Source organism: Pleurodeles waltl, chromosome 3_1 (genome assembly GCF_031143425.1).
Source record: "Pleurodeles waltl isolate 20211129_DDA chromosome 3_1, aPleWal1.hap1.20221129, whole genome shotgun sequence".
Taxonomy (NCBI): Eukaryota; Metazoa; Chordata; class Amphibia; order Caudata; family Salamandridae; genus Pleurodeles; species Pleurodeles waltl.
In genome coordinates, this window is record NC_090440.1 from 745,543,811 (window position 1) to 745,563,562 (window position 19,752).

The following is a 19,752-nucleotide window of genomic DNA, read 5'->3' on the forward strand; positions in this document are numbered from 1 at the left end:
AACAGGGCATTTCAGTGACTAGTAGAGCATAGACACCATGGAAGGCTTTGTAACTTTTCATTGTCCTGTTGCCTTCAAAGCAACCGTTAAAACAGTACATTAAGCTACTCTGTTTTTTTTTGTTTTGTTTTTTTTGCACTGATTTTGGTTTAGGACTTAAGTCGTGGGTCAGTGCTGAATTTGTGTACAGTACGGGTCGCAGGTTGATCTGTATCTCCCACTCCAAGATAGTTAGACTTGAGATGCTGCCACATGTAATAATCCTGTCTTTTATCAGTTCATGAACAGGTTTTCCTCAGAAACACATGGGGCTCAGTTCTTAATCTTCTTGCTTATGATTGATCAGTGCCAGACTAAGAATTCCAACAGAATGTGTTGGGAAACTAATGACATACAAAAACTATGCATTATAATACTAAATAATTCAAAAGCAGATAAAATTAAGTATTTTCCTGTTGTCTTATTGGGGGGGGGGGGGGTGTTTGTTGGTCAGTTTTGGAGGGGGCGGGGGAGAAGTTGGCAAGTGCCATGATCAGAGGGGAAGGGAAACGAGCATTAAGATCTAAAAGCTTTGTCATTGCCTTTTGTGATGCTGTACAGGGTTGGTATTTTTCCCGATCCTGTTCAGATTCATCAAAATAAATAGACTGCGTGATGGCACGACTGCTACTGGTGATATCATTATTCTAGAGGTCCACACATGCATGATGATGTATGCGCACATGCATTTTAGTGGAATTACTTATTTACTGATCCAAGGTGGCATCACAAACTTCAGTGAATAAAAAATAAAAAATACAACCACAGGGCAAGGAAGGTAATGGAAGAGAAAGTTGAGGCGAGGTATGCAGAATCTTCACATAAAGGAGAGAGCAACACAGGGCGACGCAAGCTGCACATATGGCTAAAACACAGTGTGGCATAAAAAAAGAGCACGAAGCATGGGGGAGAAGCACACGAAAGAGCAATAAGCGCACACAAGTAACAGCAACACGAGCAGCGGAGGAGACGCACATGAGGGGAAGAAAAACACAGGGCATGAAGGTTGCCATGTGGAAAGTACATGGGATAAAAACACTGAGCATTAGGGTGGGCATCTGGAGAGAAACTCACTGGGAGAGGAGGAGAGCGCGGAAAGCACATACTGTCTTAGAGCGCTTCCTCAAAATGAAAAAAAGTTCTGTAGAAGTGAGCAGTGGAAGAATAGAAGCCTGCAGTTCAGAGATGATAAAGAGCCAATACTCCAGGGAAGGGACAAACACAAGATGGGCAATGTGGGACAGGGAAAGCCATTGAATATGGAGCAAGCAAATGATTGACAATGAAGCTAACAAGTGATAATTAATGAGTGGGCTGTAAGCCCATGTAAGTTCTTGGTAAGCCCACAAGAGGTCTTTTGCAGTCATACAGCTTGTGTTGTCTGGTAGGCTAGACCTAAAAAGAAGTGGCATGTAGTATAACGCAAAAAAATAAATAAAAGCAGAGCTTAACTGAAAAAGTGCAGATAAAGTAAAGTTTGTGTCAAAGATTGCATTTGGTGTCCAAGTTATGGATTATATGTCAGTTGTGCGAGCTAACCGTCACTGGCAAAATTCTGTGTTCCTTAGGTTTTGTTTTGTAGCCATAACTCACTTTAACTATATTTCTTGAGTGAATGTCTGAATTTTGTTTAACACTGTGTTGTTATAACCAATCCTAAACATAACTTCACTTTAATTGTAATTTTTTTGCATGTGTGTGATGAGAGAGAGAGAGAGATGGTTAGCGCTAATAGAATGATTTCACTCTATTTGTTACACTTGTGGATATTGGAAACACTGTGAATCTAACCTACGAAAAAGATTCTTACAGTTATAAGTCCTGTACTTCACAAATTTGCAAAAAGCAGACACCCAATGCACTAAATGTTAATTATGTGGCACAAATGTCTTTGTGACTCTTAATGTACACATTGCGACTCCTTACCACTTGAAATGAGATTTATCCATAGTTTGTGATTGCAGTTGCGGTTACAAGCCATTGATCCATTGATTGGCTAAATAGACACGAAAGTGAGTTGTATGCATTTGCAAAGTGAAAGCTGCCCTTGAGCAACAGCCTCCGCTTTGTGAATGTTGGCTTTGGTATTAAAAGGAGCGCATAGTGGACATTCAGACTGCTCGATGCGCCTGCAATAACCTGCATATCATGCTGGTTTTTTTTGGGGGGGGGTTTTGTTTGCGTTTTTGTGATTTTATTGATTAGTACAGCAACTCAATGTTAAATAATAAAGTGCGGATTATCTGTAAAATCCACTTCATAATGCATACTAAGTAATGTGAATATTCCTGACCAGCGTCAAGAAAAATCAGTTTTATTATAAGAAAGAGATGAGAATTCGCTTCTCATGTCTTTACTTAACTGATAGCAGCCTACGACTTGAAATATTTTAATAAAATACATCACCACTACACTATACCCTGCTACATGGCAGTGGTACAGTTAATGGTGTCTAGTAGACAACCCACATTTTGAGCTTCATCCTATCAAGATTTCTAGGGCCACCTGTCTTTCCCCTGCTATCAGAGACTCCACAGTGTCTAGTGGCTTGGTGATTGGCCCTTACAGGTCTAAAAGCTCAGTCTGACTGCCTTATCAAAACTTGTGAATTCCCATTTCAGGTATTTTCCCCATGAAAGGAAGCATTTCTGGGATCTTTATTGGTGGTGACAGTTACCCTCCCCCAATGGATTTTTGGAAGTACTCCTCTCGTAAGTTATTTCTCAAGAGATCGGAGATATGCTTATACATATTTTAGCACTGTGTACATAGGGACCAGCCACTTAATTTGTCTGTGCACAGATCTCACCATGTCTTCAGTGGCCTGCAGCACGGTGCGCTGGATAGATAACTCAATTACTCTTACAAAAACCCTTTTTGCTGTGAGGAGGGTCTTCTGTAATTTGATGGCTGTGCTCCTTGCTATTCCTCCTTGTCATACCATGTATGTCATACCATGTATGAAAATACAGATAAAGCATCCCTCGTAGGTTAAAATCAGGCACCCAGCTCACCTGTTTTTATTTATGACATGTAAAAACTTACAAAGGAAAATGATCACAACACCCTCACAAGTTGGTGTGCAGTGGCTAAACATAAAATCAAACAAAGGCCACTTCACATTAGGTCTTGATGAAACACACAAGTTTGACATAAAGATTAAAGCTCAACTCTGTTATTCAGTGGCTGCCTGGACTTTGGCAAGTGAGTCATTCTGCCCATGTCAACCGATTTGGGAAAGGCTAGAAGGAAGTCCTGTAGCATTCAGCATCCCGTGCAACAGAGATTGTGTGCAAAAGGCATCTTTGCTTCCGCTCTGTGAGCGCATGAACGGCCATTAACTTCTCATCTGATCACCAGCACACTGGCAAAGCTGTAGAATACCATTCCCAGATCTGCATAGCGGAGTTAGAGCGTCTTCCTCTTGCTCTGTTCTTTACTTTTGCAACTCCTGCCTGCTGGTGTGACTCTGGAGCACTTACATTTCAAGCTCATGAAGGAGTCCCATTCTGCTGAGGAAAATATTGGTTAAACACAAGCTTCGGCCACCCAGCAAAACACTAAAACCAGTGCTTAATTAAAAATAGATTGAGTTTATTATATTGCTTTTTGACCCGCGGATTGATTGGCCTATATTCAACCCACTTTATTTGGTTAGTTCTAGACCTTCATTTTAGTAATATGTAGAAGTCCTAATGGGGAAGATAAATAAAATAACTAATGAAGCAATGTTGCTGGGTCTATTATTATGCTCTGTGCTCAAAAGTTCCAGTAGCCCAAACGTCTATATGAGAAAGTATAGACTAGTGTTGAAATAGCCATCTCCTTTTTCCAAAGGGTTTCATGCTAAAGAAGCTGTGGGAATGGTCAAATCTATTATTGTTCTGAGTTCCCTCTCTTTGTATAATTATGAAGTGGATAATTTCAACTCATAGAGTGAACAAGCATTAATGGGTCAGTAGTATGCAATTAGTGTGGTGCTGATAAAATTAATGCAGTGATACGTGAACTCTAGGGAATAGGAGCAGTTTTTGTTAGCATTTTACTGATATTGTTTAATTAGTAATACACACTTTAATAGTGGTAAAAAAACTAGTGTCATTTTTTATATCCTTTATTCTGATGCTTCTAAAAAAGTGTACCAAAAATATTTGATATTTGTAGAGTAACTTGGTCTCTGCTGTCCATTTGTAGATGTGGACTCTCTACCAACTACGAAAGAGATCCCGCCATCTCCGAAAGAGGTCCCTTCATCTCCAAAGCAGCTCCTGCACTCAGAGAAACAGCCGTTACCCTCAACGATGCAGCCGTTACCCTCAACGATGCAGCCGTTACCCTCAACGATGCAGCCGTTACCCTCAACGATGCAGCCGTTACCCTCAACGATGCAGCCGTTACCCTCAACGAAACAGCCCTCGCCCCCAGCGAAACAGCCCTCGCCTTCAACAAAACAGCCCTCGCCTTCAACAAAACAGCCCTCGCCTTCAACAAAACAGCCCTCGCCTTCAACAAAACAGCCCTCGCCTTCAACAAAACAGCCCTCGCCTTCAACAAAACAGCCCTCGCCTTCAACAAAACAGCCCTCTCTCTCTACAAAACGGCCACCACAAGCTCTGAAAGAAGTACAGCCAGCTCTGGAACAACTAGCGTCAGTTTCAGCTCAGAAGGAGGCACTGCCACCTACAAAACGGACACGGCCCCCAGCAAAGCGGACACGACCACCTCCTAAACGAGCAAGGCCCGCTAAAAAACAAGCACCACCGCTGGCTGAGGAGCAACCCCTGCCAGTGGTGAGTCAGCCCTCGCTGGTCGAGGAGCATCCACTGTCAGCTGAAGTGCAGCCCTTGTTGGCGGAAGAGCAACCCCTGCCAGTTCAGCAGCAGCCCCCTCCAGCTGAAGCACAGCCCTGGCCAGCTGAGGTCCAGCCACCGGTCTCTCCGAAACAGCCACCGGTCTCTCCGAAACAGCCACCATCATCTCCAAAGCTGACACCGTCAACTCCAAAGCTGACACCGTCAACTCCAAAGCAGACACCATTGACTCCGGAAACACCTCCAAATGTATCTGCTCGGGCATTAAGAACAAGAGCAATGAAAGAGACGTTCAGAAGCTATATGGAATTGCTCGTTAGCATGGCCTTGGATGCAGATACCATGCAAGCCTTGGAAGCAAGCAGTGGTATGTATCTGAAAGATGCTGTACGTAATGCATGCTATGATGTCATCAAGTTGCATATTGTGTCGAAATTAGATTATTTACTTCAAAGTGGCCAGTAATATGTGTTATCTATTATTAAGGGGTCAAAATGTTCAATTCATTTGCATAGCATCTCTTTTATTAATTAAGAATATGATTTAGGCAGTTACCTGTCTTGCATTTATGTAGTATGCAGTGGCAGATACAAATATGAATTTTGCCTCCACTGGGAACTGCTGGAGGTTCTTTCTTGTGAGCTGCTGCAAGATTAACTCCCATATGTTGGACTTCCCCTTTACAGCATATCTGTTTTTTGTGATGCCTCAATAATAGCCATTCCTACAGTCTAGAGCTCAAAGGCTGATGGGTGAAAGATGGGCCAACTTTTTCTCCTTTATCAGATATATTTCCAATGTTTTTTAAGGCTGGTTCTAGATGTTATTTTATTGTGGTTATGTTTATATTTAGTGTTTACACTCGTATTCAGTGACTTTTATAATAGGTGTGTTTCCTCCTTCTTGTCAATGGTGCATCATGTTTTAGGTATTATACGATGAAATACGTTTTCATGATAGGTGCGTTCAGTTTTTCTATGCAAGCATAGCTCCATGATTTAGGTCCTGTTAGCTAAAACATATAGCAACCCAAATTGTCAATTTGTACTTTTTTTTATTTTTTTTTTATAAGTGTACCTCTTTATGTTGGCATCTCGTTTCATTATACAGGCAGATTGGCACTTTATAGTCTTCAAGTAGGTTTGAACTTGATGATACCTTTTTTAATTTTTGTAAAATGCTACTTTCTGTCTTTGCTTTGTTTTCTTTATATACTTGCTTGATTTGCAAATGTTTTTATTAACCATACAATAAATATTACCTACCACTAGGGCCCTGGAGTTACAAGGAATTCCTTCCACCACATTGAGCGATACTTAACACTGCCCTGATCTCATTGAGATTCTCTGATTCAAAAGCTGAGACAAAGTGATGGCAGAGTAACTCATTTAGGGTGAGGTTATGGAAACTTTTCTGTTTTGTATGCCCCTCCTACAATACCACGTTTACATGGTTAAATAAGCATGTTGTCTATAACCTCTTTCTACTGAGGGACTACAGTGAAGTCCCCTGTTAAGAAACGCAACGTCTTTCGATCCAAGAAGACTCAATACTGAATAGGAAATGAGTGCATTATGCAAAAATGCAACACCAGGACTCTGCTAAGTCCCTGTTTGGTACTGTAACAGAGAACATTAAGGACTTCAAATCTGATGTAGGGGACTCTGTGACACCCCAGAGGATCAGCAAGAGTATCTCCTGTAGACTCTTGATTCAGGAGAGCTTGAATCTCTAGGGCCCCCAAGAAAACACACACCCAGACTAAAGCCATGAATCTGGTTTCAGGGATCAACACATAGGTGGTCATTATGAGTTTGGGGATGTTGGACCGCCCTGCTGGCTGTGGTGTGGTGGATCGCTGACAGGGTTGCGGTGCGGACCACCGTATTATGAGTGCAGAGGTGAACTGTGAGCAATACAGCCACTTCAATGCCTGTACCACCAGTGCAGTGGCCATCTTCAGGCCGGCGGAAAGACCCCTCCCACCCACCGTATTACGATTCACCACACCGCCACGATTTCCAGGGCAAAACCACCACCACACAAAGTCTGGCGGAAAGGAGCTGTATAAAAGGAAGCACTAGAGGCTGACGATGACATGGAGCGTGAACTTGAGATCTTTCCAGTGCTAATCCTTGCAATTTATATCCAGGACCGTGACCGCTGACAAAGACGACAACGGTGAGTACAAGCACCTAGCACACAAGGGAGGGAAGGGGACAATTACACACCCACATGCCACATGCATCCCCCACATCGACTACCACACCCACATACACTTGCACCAACAACCATACACCCTCCCCACCAGCGCCCTAACATTACAGACGTAGCAAATGGTAGTGAAGTACATATGACTTACCAGAGTCCAGTCCTCCAGTGAGTCCAGTGAGGCCCTCCGGATGTAGGATAGCCAAGACCTTCTCCTCCCAGTCGCTAAATTCGGGTGGCGGGGATGAGGGGACCACTGCCAGTCTTCTGTACTGCAATTTGATGTCATGATGCCATGGAACGTACCTTCCCCCGCAGGTCGTTCCATCTCTTCCTTATGTCGTCCCTTGTGCGTGGATGGTTTCCCACTGCGTTGACCTTATTGACAATTCTCTGCCATAGATCCATTTTCTGGGCGATGGATGTCTGCTGTACCTGTGCTCCAAACAGCTGTGGCTCGACCCTTAGTATTTCGTCCACAGCTCCCTGTCAGTAAAGCAGAGGTGCTTAGGGGGTGCCATGGTGTGTGGTGTGGTGACGGGGAGTTAGTGGAGGTTGTGCAGTGTGTGTGTGTGTGTGTGTGTGTGTGTGTACGTGTGTTATGGATTTTAGGTGTTTGGTTGTTGTGTAGAGCATGTTGATTTGTGTGTGAGACTTGTGTAATACGTGAGTGGTGTGCACTTGTGTGTGATGGGTTTATGGTCTGTGGGCGTAGTGAGTGTCCGGTAGTTGGTTCGTATTAAATTGGTGTTGCAAAGGATGGTGGGAGGTGTGTGTCTGTGTTTTATAGTGGTCTGTGTGTCGAGTGTGTGTATGTGTCTCAGGTGTGAGGGTTTTATAATGTCCTATGTGTGCAGTTGTTGTTGTTGGGTGCCATTATTGACCGTGGCGGTCCGTACCGCCAATGGGGGACCGCCATTGTATGACTGCCATGCTGATTTGTGGGTCATAATTTGGTGGGCGGTCTGTTGGCGTGGAGGTGGCGGGTTGCTGTCCTCCGACTTTCCGCCGTCGTTGACCCTGGCGGTTTCAAGAAATTGGCTGCTTTTTGGCAGGTTGTGTTTTTGTACTCCTAATACGGCGCGGTTACTGCCGCCACTAGAGGTCTATTGGCGGGTGCCAGGACGGCCGTCGGCGGTAATTACCGCAAGACTCATAATGAGGGCCATAGTGTTGATTATAACCAGGGATCGACCGAGAATCTTTCCTCTGGGCAGCCACCTTGAATGGAGTCTGATCCATGGAAAGGAACGGCTCCAAGAGTACCATGCCTTGTCCAAAGAGCCACCTCTGTAACTGGCTCAGAAGTGACCCTCTGTACTTAACATTGGTTGACACCGAAAGACATCCTTGATGCCTGAGGTACCTCAAAGTCAAAAAAAGGGAACTTGGAACCAAGAGCCCTTTGGTGCCAAAATCGACTTTAAAGCTGAACATGTCTTTGACGCCTCCAGAGGAAGACACTGAACAGCCAGACACTGGGGAGTGAGCTCTCTATAGAGAAACTGATATGGGCTGCATTGGTGCCCAAATGTCAGAGCACAAAGTTCTTAGCCCAAGAAGTGTAGGCCTAAGTTCAGGTAAGCCATTTCTCAAGGGATTTGCGCTTTTCTGATTCCTAAAATGAACAGTTATACACCACACCTAGCCCACCACCACATATTTCGCCAACACAGTCTGTACTTGATGAGGAGTCCTCTGCAGATCTGCCACCCACATACCAATAGTCAGGGCGATCTTATCATCAGGAGGAATGCTGACATGATTACAGCGTGGATGCTACAGTGGGCACATCCCTAAAGCTGTACTCAATAAAGGCATCTCCACCTGACAGCAACCCTTCACAACATACTGCTGTTGTAAGGGCTGTGGTGCATCCAAAGGTTACACTTATGCCGAAACAAACATTTTCATGATAGTGTATTTTTCTAAAATTGAGACGCGCACTCAGTTCCTGCCCATCTTAGAACATGTGAAAGTGCTGCACAGAAAAGTTTGAAAAACCCATTGAAGGTTTGAGTGTTTACTCCACAATTAAAAAAGAAACCTAAACCAGCTCCTCAAGACCTGTTGGTCCTCTGTAGAGACATGCGGATTTTCTCATGGTGCATACTGCTAGGAGTAGGGTACTTGTGGGCTACAGGTGACACTGCGCTCCCTAACAATAAAAATAAACAGATTGGAAAACATCTGGCATTGCGAGCAGCAACACAGTGACTTATTGACAGTTCCGTGTGCCTGCTAGCCATGTATGACAGGAGCTACTGTGAGGAGATAGAAGAACTAATGCTGCATCTCACTGAGGCCTAAAAGCAAAGGGCTATGGAGGTTTTATAACCGAGGAAACTAGTTTCCGGTGCTAGTATCAATTGTGCCTTGGACAAAGCCTTAGGGTAAATCAATACAAGCATCTGTTTGTGGAGACATTCTTGCCTGAGAATTTATTTCAGGATTATATCCTGAAGTCAGCAACATCTCATATGTCTGCCATTTGAAGACATCTCTTCAGACCTTGGGTGGATGACATGCTGGAGAAAATAAAGAAAGATGCTGACAGAGCAAAAGCAATGGGCCGCCATTAAGGAAGGATTTTATGAAACGCAAACCTTTGCCATTAAAAGCTGGGGCTAGTGGGGCTAGGCTGCTGTAACAGTCAGAGCAGTCCTTTCCAGAAAGTCAAGAAAATGGCATGTGTAGTGCCTCACCCATACTACACAGGTTATTTTCTGTCTCCACAAATTCAGCTTCATAATAAATGCTCAAAATGTCACACGTGTGGCCACAACAAATCCAGAGTTTTCTGAAAGCTCAACTCTATGTACTCATTGGGAAAATTTACCCAGCAAAAAGACGATTGGCATTTCAGAAGCTGCTTTGTTTTTGGGAGGTTGTGTTCTCTTTCAGTAAGAATGATAAAGAAACTGTTCGAAATGAAGGAGTTAAGTGTTGCTCAAGTTAGAAACACAAGATTAAACTTGTGACCTTTGCTGATGTGTCTATTCAGACAATGATCACAAGGAATGGGGATTGGGAGGATTAAGTGTTGGTGGAGGCCAGTTTTCACACAAACTACAATGTTGGAACTGGAAGTATTGTTATTGACTGCATTGTTTCTTGCCCCAGAGCCTCAGTTGACCATCAACATAGACTCAACCATGACAGGTTTTGGAGTGCACCAGGGCTATCACACTATATAGAGTTGATGGTTCTCAGCAAGAGGTACTCTCCCACATCGGTGTGCAAGAACTCATGGTGGTTCAGTTAGCCCTTTGGGCTCTCCAAATTACACTGCACAACTAAGTGATTCTGAGCTGAACAGACTGTATGACCACTATGTACTGGATGCAGAAACTACAGTTACACACTCTCCATAACAGTCCAAGCATGTCTATGCAATAGGGCATTGGATGTTAAGCCATCTAATACACTTGCTGACAGAATACCTACCATTTGTTGACAATGACTGTGCTGATCTCCTCAGAAGAAAGCATCAGGAAATGCACAAAAGGGTTAGAAACTCTGGGATTCTTAGACAGCATTTTCACTGTTAACACGTCCCTTTATAATAAATTATTACACATTGGGACTCGTTTTAGGCCAATGAATCTTTTGACCCAGTTGAGAGGCACCTTAGGACGAGATAACTGATCAACATTTCAATTAATACGTCAATAACATCATCAATATTTATTGCAACAATGCATTTTACCTTAGTCAAAGACATTAATCAAACTCAAGACACCACCATGACCTTGCAGTAATGAATAACCACACCAGTTAAGTATGAATTTAGTGATATTTATTCCCTATTGGTTACAATACTACGAGCAAATTTATTAATCTCAAAACCAATAAGCACAATAGCATAGTCACAATATGGCAACTCTGATAAGATTTCATCAACGCAAGAATCACAAACAGAACATAGCAAAGTGTGAACATAGGCTATCCTTAGCAAAGTATCGTCAACAAAGCATTGATTCAGTCATTTATCCATTCACGTCAATTTAGTGAACCCCTCTCAACTAACCTCTAATTGGCATTGGCATGTTGGGCTTCATGCAAAACAATTTAGTAACACAAATTTGGAAAAACATCTAGCTATGGTCACTGTCAAAAGAAAAGCAGTTGGTAACTAGAAAGGAAAAGCAAACAGACAATCACAATTTCTTTGTCCTATAGTTACCATCCAAGGTTTGGGTCAGCACTCAGGTTCGGTCTTGGTCTTCAGGACATCAGTTGATTCACCATCAGTCAGGAACTCAGCTCTCGGGGAGAAAGGGGCACTTCCCTCATAAGGAGGTAAAGTGTAAATGGGCAGTCTAAGGGCAAGGACGGTTCTAAATAAATCAGCAAGTCACCAATCAAAGTGACAAAGTCTCTGGATCATAATACATAGCATCAGCATCTCTGCCTCTCCTAGTCTCCTACTCCCTAATTCTAATTTACTTCCTGGTGACCGGGGTTTTTATCCCCTTTTCGTTGTACATTCCCCTAAAATCTGGTTGGACAAAGGTTGCACCCCACTATCTTTAACCAATTAAAAAACACATTATGTCATTAAATCTTTCACCCCGCATCAGTTCTCAAGCAGTTTATTGGTCCATATGATTGACGTCTCTAGAGGTAGAATGTCAGGTATGATTTCATCCTTCTGTAATTCTTTGCACATCTTCGGTCAGGAGCTCCATTGTCTGTACCGATTTGGTCGACCTTGTATTTAACATTAGTCTACACTGTTGCATTTAGCTAGTACATTTCTACAAGCAATATGAATTTCATGAGAACGGATCTACTATAGTTACATTCAGCTTCTAGTTTGAAGGAAAAAAGCAAGAGTTCATGTCCTTTTGCGAGTCAGCACACTGCAAGTTAGAAAAACACATTTAATATGAGAGCCAGGCAGCTAGGCCTTGACTCATACTAACTAAGGCCTTAAAGATTTATTAGCAAAACTTTAATAACATAATTATTAATAATTAGTATAAAACCATTTAAATGCAATAATTCATAAACATTAGTCATTTTCATTAGTCCCCGTATACATTGGCGGCCACTCCCCGTGGGCACACTTCAAGTGCACGTTTTCAGCAAAACATATTAATACAATTTCTATGCTGCATTATTATACATTAGTTCATAAACATTTCATGTTAATATAGATTATATAATCCACGCTCTCTCACCACCATTACAGAAATCCAACAGTGGACCTGATCACACACAAGAATGCAAAATGCAAAGCTTTCTCTCCAGATACCTATATGCCTTGTGGCTTAGTTGAGAAGGGATATTTGCTTACTCTTGTTCCTCGTTTCCACTGTTTCCCTACATAGTGCAGAAAGTGTTCCAGGCACCAATGACAGTAGCTCTCATTGCCCACACATGGACACAGCAATCCTGGTACTTTCTACTTTTAGATATTTTCATTCATCTTCATAAACATTTGCAACACCCCCCCCCCAGAGCTGCTCAGAAGCCATCATGGCTGACTACTGCATCCCTACTTCAGACCACGTTTGCAATTTGAACCCTGAAATATTGTATTTTAGATATTTTAGCTGTCAGAGCATTGCAGTCAACTTATTTAAAAAGTCTGAAAGTTGGCTACCTCCATTTCCACCGCCTTCTATATGATGAAATGGCAATGTTGTCATATAGTGTACTAATCACCACATTTGGCCCTTGACAGCTAAAGTACAGCACATTGTCTTATCTCTTACACAAGTCTGGGCTAGCAGTTACTTCCATTAGGGTACACTTGGCTACACTTATCTTGTACTAGCAAAATAATATCAGTATATTCCCAAATTTCCTGTGTTTAAAGCATATATGATAGGGCTTAAAAGGATAATCCCAGGTGCCCACTTTACGGCTTGGGATCTTTAAATTGTTTTCACTCGTCTTGGGACATTAAGATTGCCCTCACTTGACATAATGGGGCAAACCTTGAGCCACTCCACTATTAGCTACTGCAGTTTATATCTGTGAAGAGGTTTTCTTGTGGCCATTACCGCTATTTGGATAGTTAGTGAACTTCAATCCTTGTGATTTGACTAACCCTTTATACAAGTGCACAAAGATAGAATTGTGCTGCAGACTCATCTTTGTTTTCTACGTATAACAGTTTTATTTATCTGTTTTTGTAATGTGCAGGATAGTTACATTCTATAGTGCTTTTTCATTCCTTTAGCAAAGTAAAGTAACAGCAGTTGTAACATTAATCCTAGGACTTTGAAGGTGTCCCTATAGTCTACCTACTCATTCCTATGTATAGGTCAGTTTTTACATTTAATCTCACTACACAACACTTATTTGGGCCCCTCTGTGTATTAACAGCATTGATTACATGGACAGTCATTTTAAACATCACCTATATAAAATTACTACCTCCTTGAACAGACCCGATTTCTGAACAGCAACTGGTCGGTGAGGTCTGGCCTGATGACCTTTGAAGTTGCAGTTGGTGTATCGTTTAAAGGAGGCCCAAACTTGTCAAATTGTTTTAGTCCTTTCCTTAGCAAGGCTGTCAGTTGTTTCATTGCATGTATGGTCCACCATGCCTGAAAAGGCAGTATGTCATGTGTCTTCTACTTCTACGCTATGGTGAGACTTGCAGCTAGTAATAAGTGGGTATTCACTCTGCCCTGAGACCAGAGAGGATAATGTCCATCATCACCTGTGTATCCTAAGAGGTAAAGTAAGGGGGCCAATGGTCATCCCTGCCCCACCATCTCTTCGATTATTTGCTTTATCTTTTTCTAGAAGGATATCTCCACTAGTAAAGTCCACCGCGGTTGTTCCAGTGTACCCTTCTGTTGGCATCTTATCAACATAATATGAGCGCCTGTGCATTGTCCACGGCTTTACTTGAGTGTAGTACTACTCCCTCATGTTAGGAAATTCAGGTCCTGGCTGTTCTGGTCCATATTATTTCTTTGCTATACTTCAGACTGAGAGAAGACAAAATGAAAGGAATGCTGACAGTGCAGCACTCTTAGTCTGAGTAATGAATTTATTAAGGCACTTCTCAAGGTTTGTACAGGGAAAGCTTTTAGGTCAAATATAGCAACACAAGTACAGTTCTGAAAATAATCACAACAGTAGAAAAATAATGATCATAGAAACAAAGAAAATACACTACTTCAACTATATAGATATAGATATATATATATATATATATATATATATATATATATATATATACATACATATATATATACACAGTATATAGATGGATAGATAGATAGATAGATAGATAGATAGATAGATAGATAGATAGATAGATATAATTATATATTCATGCACAGTGCAAAAATAAAAATAAGAATTAAGAATTAAAAATGCATCACCATGGGGCATGACATAGACATCATCTCTTTGGGTTTGAGTTTCTGGATCATGTCTGACATCTGACGAGAACCCCAAAGTGCGGAACCCCAAAGGTTGGAAAGAACATCCAGCAGAAGGAGCATTACCTAAGGTAAAGTAACTTTATTCATGTCAGTTTGTTAAAAAGAAGAAGATATAAAGAAAAAAAGTCCCACATAGTTGCGCTCATAATACTTCACAATAATATACTTAAGGACACTGTAAGCACGAAAATGTCATACAGAAGCAAAGTAACCTCTGGTGTAGGAAGTAAAAAAGTTATGTGATGAGGTGCTGAGATCTTATTCGATTTCAGATGATTTTAGTCAGCAAAGACAAACCGAAGGACCATAGTCTGTTGAGAAATATTACCAATTCTGGTGCATCCAGACTAACAGTTAGGAGAACGTGACAATGAACCTCATGGTAACAGGAAGCCAATGAGGAAGACCAGATCTGTGAATCAGCAAATATAGTCTTCATTTCCAGAACACAAACAGGAGATCTCATATATTCATCTCAGTTAGTTGAAATTTCTTCATACAATGCGCTGAGCACTATGAGAATGACAATTAGTGTCCTCCTCAGCTGAAAAGTCAACATCTTCCTATACTATGAAGTATTGTTCATTAAGATGGGAAGGTTTTCAAAGCTCTTGCAACAGCATAATGAGTTATTTTCTGAAGTCCACCTAAGCTACATGATTGCTGGGCACCTGGACCCCATGACACCAGAGGTGTGTCATATCAACTTACTGGCTATACTTCTAGCCCTCAAAGCCTTTGTCAGATTCATCAGGAGGGAAACATTGCTTGTAAAGTAGGGCAACATGATGGCAAAGTACCACATCCAAAAGCTTGGGGGAACACACTCTCCCCAGCTGTCTGCATAGGAGATTTGGAATTGGACAATTCACAACAACATACGCCTGTTAAGAGAACTCTTGCGGGGGCAACTGTTTAGCAGAACTGCGTTGTAGGTTGCATCAGCAAGTCCTGAATGGGTACTGAAATCCACAAGTCTTTCACAGGTACTTCCACAGTGGAGCACTCCTTCTGTTGACTTGTTTACCACCCTTAGAAATGGAAAATGCCAAAGCGTTGTCTCCAGGCACCAAGATCCACAGCCCATGCACAATGTAAACAACTGTAGTGGCACACGTTTATATTAAAGAGATAATTACATAACAGTAACACAAGTAAATGTTAAAGTCCTTATTATAACTGTTCCTTATGTTGAAACAAAAATGTTTATTCTTATCAAAATACTGAGTTCCAAAGAAAATTCACATCTCCAATCTTCAAGAATTTTCACATTTCCACTCGTCTGTCAACATGTGTTTCATCAGGGGAATACCCCTTGACTTCCTCAAGACTTCCTTCTTACCCCAAATGTTATTGATATGTTCTTTAGCCTAATTGGCAAGAACGTGCTTCGTGTGACCTGACCCTAGATTCTTGACTTGTCGAAATAATTTCAATTGGATGCCTTACTCAATAGTCTTCCGGCGTATCCTGTTTACTTTATGCGAGGCTGATCGCGGAGTACCGCGAGTATGTCGGATGTCACTCCACGGCGAACAGGAATGCACAATGCAATATGGATGAACTAGTCCTGGAGTATTTTCTTATGCTGTTTTTCCTCTCGTACTCATTCCACACGTGGTTGGGAAAATGAGGCTGTATGTATCTGTAACCCTCATCCTACTGTTACCAACCTGGGCCAGGCTATCCTGGTAGTCCTGCTTCTATAGATGTGGTCAGTCCTTATGGTGAGCTGCAACCAAAGTCATTGTCACAAAATCACACCAGCGCTCTTTTGGTTCTGCTTCCACTTCAGACCCATTGCCTGACATGGAAAGCAGGAGACTTTTACTGTTGTGCAATGGAAAATTTCTGCAGCTACAGCATAAAACATTTGGGAAGCACTGCTGCAGTATTTTGAGGGTTAATCCTATTGTAATATGGGAAATAATATGGGAAACTAATATCTAACGTGCTTAAAGTCTTCTTTACATGGGGCAGCTAGGACATAGTGTAGTACAGACTCTGACTGTGCCTGAGCCCTTTAAGCAGGAGGATTCCATACTCTGTGGGCCAATGGTTCCTAACCTTTTGACTTCTGTGGACCCCCACTTTATCATTACTATAACCCGGGGACCCCCACTGAATCATTATTGGAATTCAGGGACCTTCCACTGAGTCATTACTGAAAAATGGGGACCTCATCTTTTAATATTTAATTTTTTTAAGCAGTCACGGATCCCCTGAGGGGGCTTCGTGGACCCCCAGGGGTCCCCGGACCACAGGTTGGGAACCACTGCAGTAGGATTGTTGCAGATGCGTTACTCTCCCTCCATAATTGGTAGGGTTGAAAAGCATGGAGAACCCATCACCAAGATCTGTCAGGCTTCAACATCGTAATTGCTTCAAAGTTTGTCCAAACATTATTGTCCTAATTAATGTGAGGAGAAAGGCTCAATTTAAGCTGTGAGAGCAGTTCAGCCTCCTAGTATTGCATAATAAATCAACACTCTTTGCGATCTCCCATCATCGTCCTCATTTTACAATGTATAGGGTGCCATTTAAGATGAACAGTCTGATAGAAAGAGTGCCGTTGGAAGAATCCGGTTTACAGCATATTTCTTTCACAGTCGCGTGATCTGCACTTTGCTGCCATCTAGCGTTCAGTGTGGAGCATTACATACTTTACTGAGAGAGCTTTCTAACTGCAGATTCTGATAGACTTGTAGCCGCAGATGCCATAACCTTTGAATGTTTTGCAGGTGTCACACTGAATCTGGACATGTTTCAGCAGTACCTCTGCACGCAGCAAAATGTTGCCATTCCCCACCACTCTGACTCTGACTCTGTTCCGCTACGGAAACGATGTACCGGGCCTATGTAGGTACATCTCCAGTGCGCTATCGTTAAATTTATTTCTGTTACGCCACACCTGGGCCAGAGCTCCCTCTTGTCGCTCAGAGACACTTACCTTTATATTTTCCAATTTTGTTTTTAGTATGTAAGGCATGTTACCACCTAAAACGACAGGTTTCTGTGGACTTTCACAAATAATTGTCTGTGACTGATCCCCATCAGGTGTGCCTGTGGTCGAGCCATGACACCAAGGCCTGCGGCGACTGCTCATCTTCTGAGCTCCTACATTGTTTTAACGAGGCACTGATGAGTACCTTATGGGGGGCTTAGGCCAACCCTTGTTCTGACTCCCCATTCAATTGACAAATCATCAGGCACCATTGCTCCGCTCCTGACGATCTGGCTTTTCTTATGCAGCACCCCTCACCCAAAAGCCTAGTGGTGCAGACTTCTCCCAGCCACTCTTATCCCAACACATTTCTGACCACTCCTCTAGCAAGGAAATCTAACAATTGGAAACATTCAGCAAATATGTCTTTCCGTCCACCTGTTTTGGCCCTCTGATAACACCAGCTGTTTGATGGGATGCTCCTCAAGCACCCTTTGAGATTCAACGGCACAAGTCCTCTCTGATGTGCTTGAAACCCTTCGCCTTGTGCTGTGTGAGGCAGTTCAAGACTGTTGTGATGCAGCCAAGATACCGGCGTTGTTATTTGCCTCTATTCATGGCTGCGATCAACTGAGTTCTTAAGCAATGTCCGCTCCTCCCTGATGGACATGCCCTTTGATGGGACTCGCCTGTTCAAACACAAAGCTGATTTTACTATTGAGCGTTTTAAGGAGAGCAGGGCTGCCACTCACTCTCGGGGCCTTTCTGCCCCCACATAGCCAACCACAAAAGTTCCATTGCTCCTTTTGCAGCTTTGGCCAAGGCATCTCTCTCAGGCAAGCTGTCCAGCCCCCCCCCCCCCCCTGCCGCACAGGGGAAAGCAGCGGTTTTGATGTGCAGGCCAAAATACCTGTTTTGAAGTCATCATGCCGGCCAGACTCCTGCTGCCTACAGCCCCACCTGCCAAACCTCTTTAGTGTGCCCTTGCTGTCTCAACACCCACCTGGTAGGCGGAAGAATCCACAGATTTTTACTTGGCCGCCAAGCAATCACGTCAGACCAGTGGGTCCTCCAAATTGTTTACAGGGGCTTCACTTTGCCCTTTCTGGCTTCTCCGCTGCACCTTCCACCATCCCCTCAGTGACTGACAGAGGACCCTCTCTTCATTTTGAAGCAGAAAGTGCCAGCCCTTTTGGCAAAAGGGGCTCTCAAGAGGGAGCCAATGCGATTAGTAGAATTTGGTTGTTATTCCTGCTACTTTCTGGTGCCCAAAAAGGGCAGAGGTCTTGGTCCTATTTTAGACTTGCACCCTTTCAATGCCTTTCTACGGAAGGGAAAGTTCAAAATGCTTACCCTGGCTCAAGACTTGTCTGCCCTTGACCCTGGTGACTGGACGATGGTGTTGAACTTGCAGGACACCTACTTCCACTCCCCGTCCTGCTGGCCCATCACCACTACCTACAGTTAATGGTGGGACAGGAACATGTTGGAGTGTTTACAAAAGTGAGGGCGATGGTGGCAGCACACCTTCTGAGGTCAAGGATGCCAGTCTTCACCTCAAGAACTGACGGTAAAAGACTATCTGGCCCCAGGCCGTTAATCACCTCTAGACTACCTATCATTTGTTGGGGTGCACTATGAACATGCTGAAGTCACACCTGACTCCTTTTCAGACGCTCCCCTTTATCAGAGCCATTCTGGATACAGTTCAGTTACGTACTGTTCCCCCTGTAAACAAAGTCTAGGAAATTCAGGCTTTGATCATGATCTTTCGGCCTCTGTCTTGGGTTTCAGTGAGGCCGACTCTGAGGCTGCTGGGACTGATGGCCTTGGCATCCTGCCAGTCGAGTACACCAAGAACTGTATTATGATTATGGCGCACTTTCCCTTTTTCTGCCACACGGTGTTACAAAAATATAGGCACCTTATTATTGTAACACAAGCCCTAGAGTACTGAATAGGCTATTCCCCAACTGGGGGTAAGTAAACACACTATTATATACACACTAGCAATCATTAAATAGCAGTAAGCATTTGCAAAAGCAATAGCAAATAGTGAGGGCCCTAGAGGAGGGCCAAACCATATACTAAAAAAGTGGAGTGTGAAATTCAGTCCCCCACTCAAGGAAGTGGAATCAGTAGAAGGGAGCTGTAGGAAGTAGGAACCCCAAGAGATGAGTACCAGAGTGACCCCCAGCGACCAGGAGAGCAGAGGTAAGTACCTGGTTTTCCCCAAAACAAACAGGAGGACTTTGGAAAAGGATTATGCAAGGTCCAACCAAGACTGGAAGAACCCAAAGGTGGATCCTGACAGAAGAGGATCTGCAGGGGA

The 19,752-nt window shown here is 43.0% G+C and overlaps 1 protein-coding gene across 4 annotated transcripts in view; it reads left to right on the forward strand.

Moving 5' to 3' along the window:
• The window catches only part of QSER1 (glutamine and serine rich 1), a 564,431-nt gene that overhangs the window by 363,344 nt on the left and 181,335 nt on the right, over window positions 1–19,752 (forward strand). For all 4 annotated transcript variants that reach the window (XM_069223515.1, XM_069223516.1, XM_069223517.1 and 1 more), the window contains one exon: window positions 4,234–5,217. In XM_069223515.1, the coding sequence (XP_069079616.1) occupies window positions 4,234–5,217 (984 nt within the window). The remainder of the gene's footprint in view (window positions 1–4,233; window positions 5,218–19,752) is intronic.